The sequence below is a fragment of the Galeopterus variegatus genome, unplaced genomic scaffold (assembly GCF_000696425.1).
Source record: "Galeopterus variegatus unplaced genomic scaffold, G_variegatus-3.0.2 Scaffold3901, whole genome shotgun sequence".
NCBI classification, from domain to species: Eukaryota; Metazoa; Chordata; class Mammalia; order Dermoptera; family Cynocephalidae; genus Galeopterus; species Galeopterus variegatus.
The window spans coordinates 85,947-87,580 of NW_007730012.1; the positions used below are offsets into that span (position 1 = coordinate 85,947).

Below are 1,634 nucleotides of genomic sequence, written 5' to 3' on the forward strand. Positions count from 1 at the left end.
GGCAGACTGACTTTGCTCTAAGTTACAGCAAACAATGAGCAAGCATGACCTGTAATTAATGTCCCAATTACTGACGTTTTTGGTTGAGTGAGAGTATTTATGTGCATATGTGATTTTGATTATATTTATTTTTATTTAATAGAATAATTATAAATTATTAATTCTGTTTCTTTTTTATTCCACTTGCTATGTTTAGTAGAAAGCCTTCCCATAGTCTCACATATATTTCCATAGTTAGCTTTTGTCAAAATTTTGGAACAACTGCAAAGGTTTTTCCTTTTTTTCCCATCAGAAGCTTTCACAATTCTTTACATAAAAATATGAAAAGGAAATATGAAAGGCGTTCACTCACTCCTCCATTCTCTTTGAAATTCTGTTATCCAGTTTAGAAGAAGTTGTAGTTCATGTACTTTATGGAGAAGATCTCTAGTATCTTATTTATTTTTTAAGCCCAAAGAAAACAACTTTTGGAAGCCTGCCCTAAGTTCTTTGGTTCTAAGTGCATAAACTATAGGGTTGAAGGAAGGGGGAATGATGTTGTGTAGCACATTGAGTAGAACTGGAATTAAAGAAGCTTTAGTCTCTGCCAGGTGAGTTACTGAAATCACTACAACAGCGGTGTAGAAGAAGAGGATGAGGATGAGATGGGAGCTGCAAGTGCTCAGAGCCTTGGACGAAGCTTCAGCTGAGTTTAATCTAAGTACAGAGCGCAGAATCAAAGTGTATGACAATATAATAAGACTTAGATCACTCCCCATTCCAACCCATGCCAGAACCAATTGGCAAATGCTGTTTGGCCTTCTGTCATCACAGGCTAGGCTTGTGACCCCGAGGTTGGAGCACAGGCAATGCTCAATTTCATTCCCGGAGCAATAATTACGCTGGGCTGCAAGCACAGGCACTGGAATAACAAATAAGCCATTCCTAAGCACCATGAACAGGGTAGCTTTTAAGATTAGAGAATTGGTAACAATTGACGGGTAGCGAAGTGGATGGCAAATAGCTACATATCTATCAAAAGCCATGCAGAGGAAGATCCCAGACTCCATGCCAACAAAGCAGTGAATAGCATAAATCTGAGCAAAACACTCAGGGAGGCTAATGACCTTGGCATCAAACCAGAAGATGGCCAGGATCTTGGGCATCGTAGTGGTGGCCAGACTAATATCCAACACAGAGAGGATGCCTAAGAAAAGGTACATGGGTTGTTGCAGAGAAGGATCCTGGTGGATGGTGATGAGGATGAGGATATTTGCACCAATTGCTGAGAGATATAGAAGTGCCAATGGCCAGGAGAGCCAGTGCTGCCAGCTGTGAATGCCTGGGAATCCCAGCAGGATAAACTCAGAGATCTAGAATCTTTGATATTTGCAGACATATTCCTGTGAGAAAGAAAACGATTTTTTAAAGGTGCTTTTTCTGAGCATAATTATTATTAAACATTATTTTTAAGCTGTCTTTTTATAATATAGTCTGGAGCTATAACAAAATTATGCAGTCCATCTTTTATAGCAATTTAAGATAAATTACAAGGAATTTCTAGGATTTTAGTAGCAGAAGGTAAAATTAAAAGTCATAATTATCAATATCCAGAAAATTTCTGCATGAATTTCAAATCTCCATTTGTATTGTTT

General features: G+C 38.1%; 1 protein-coding gene across 1 annotated transcript; it reads right to left on the reverse strand.

Annotated features, from left to right (window-relative positions):
- Positions 1-434: 434 nt before the first annotated feature.
- On the reverse strand, positions 435-1,427 carry LOC103601841 (olfactory receptor 56B1). Its single transcript, XM_008586250.1, is given in 1 exon segment — positions 435-1,427. A coding segment is annotated over 1 exon segment (993 nt).
- Positions 1,428-1,634: the final 207 nt, after the last annotated feature.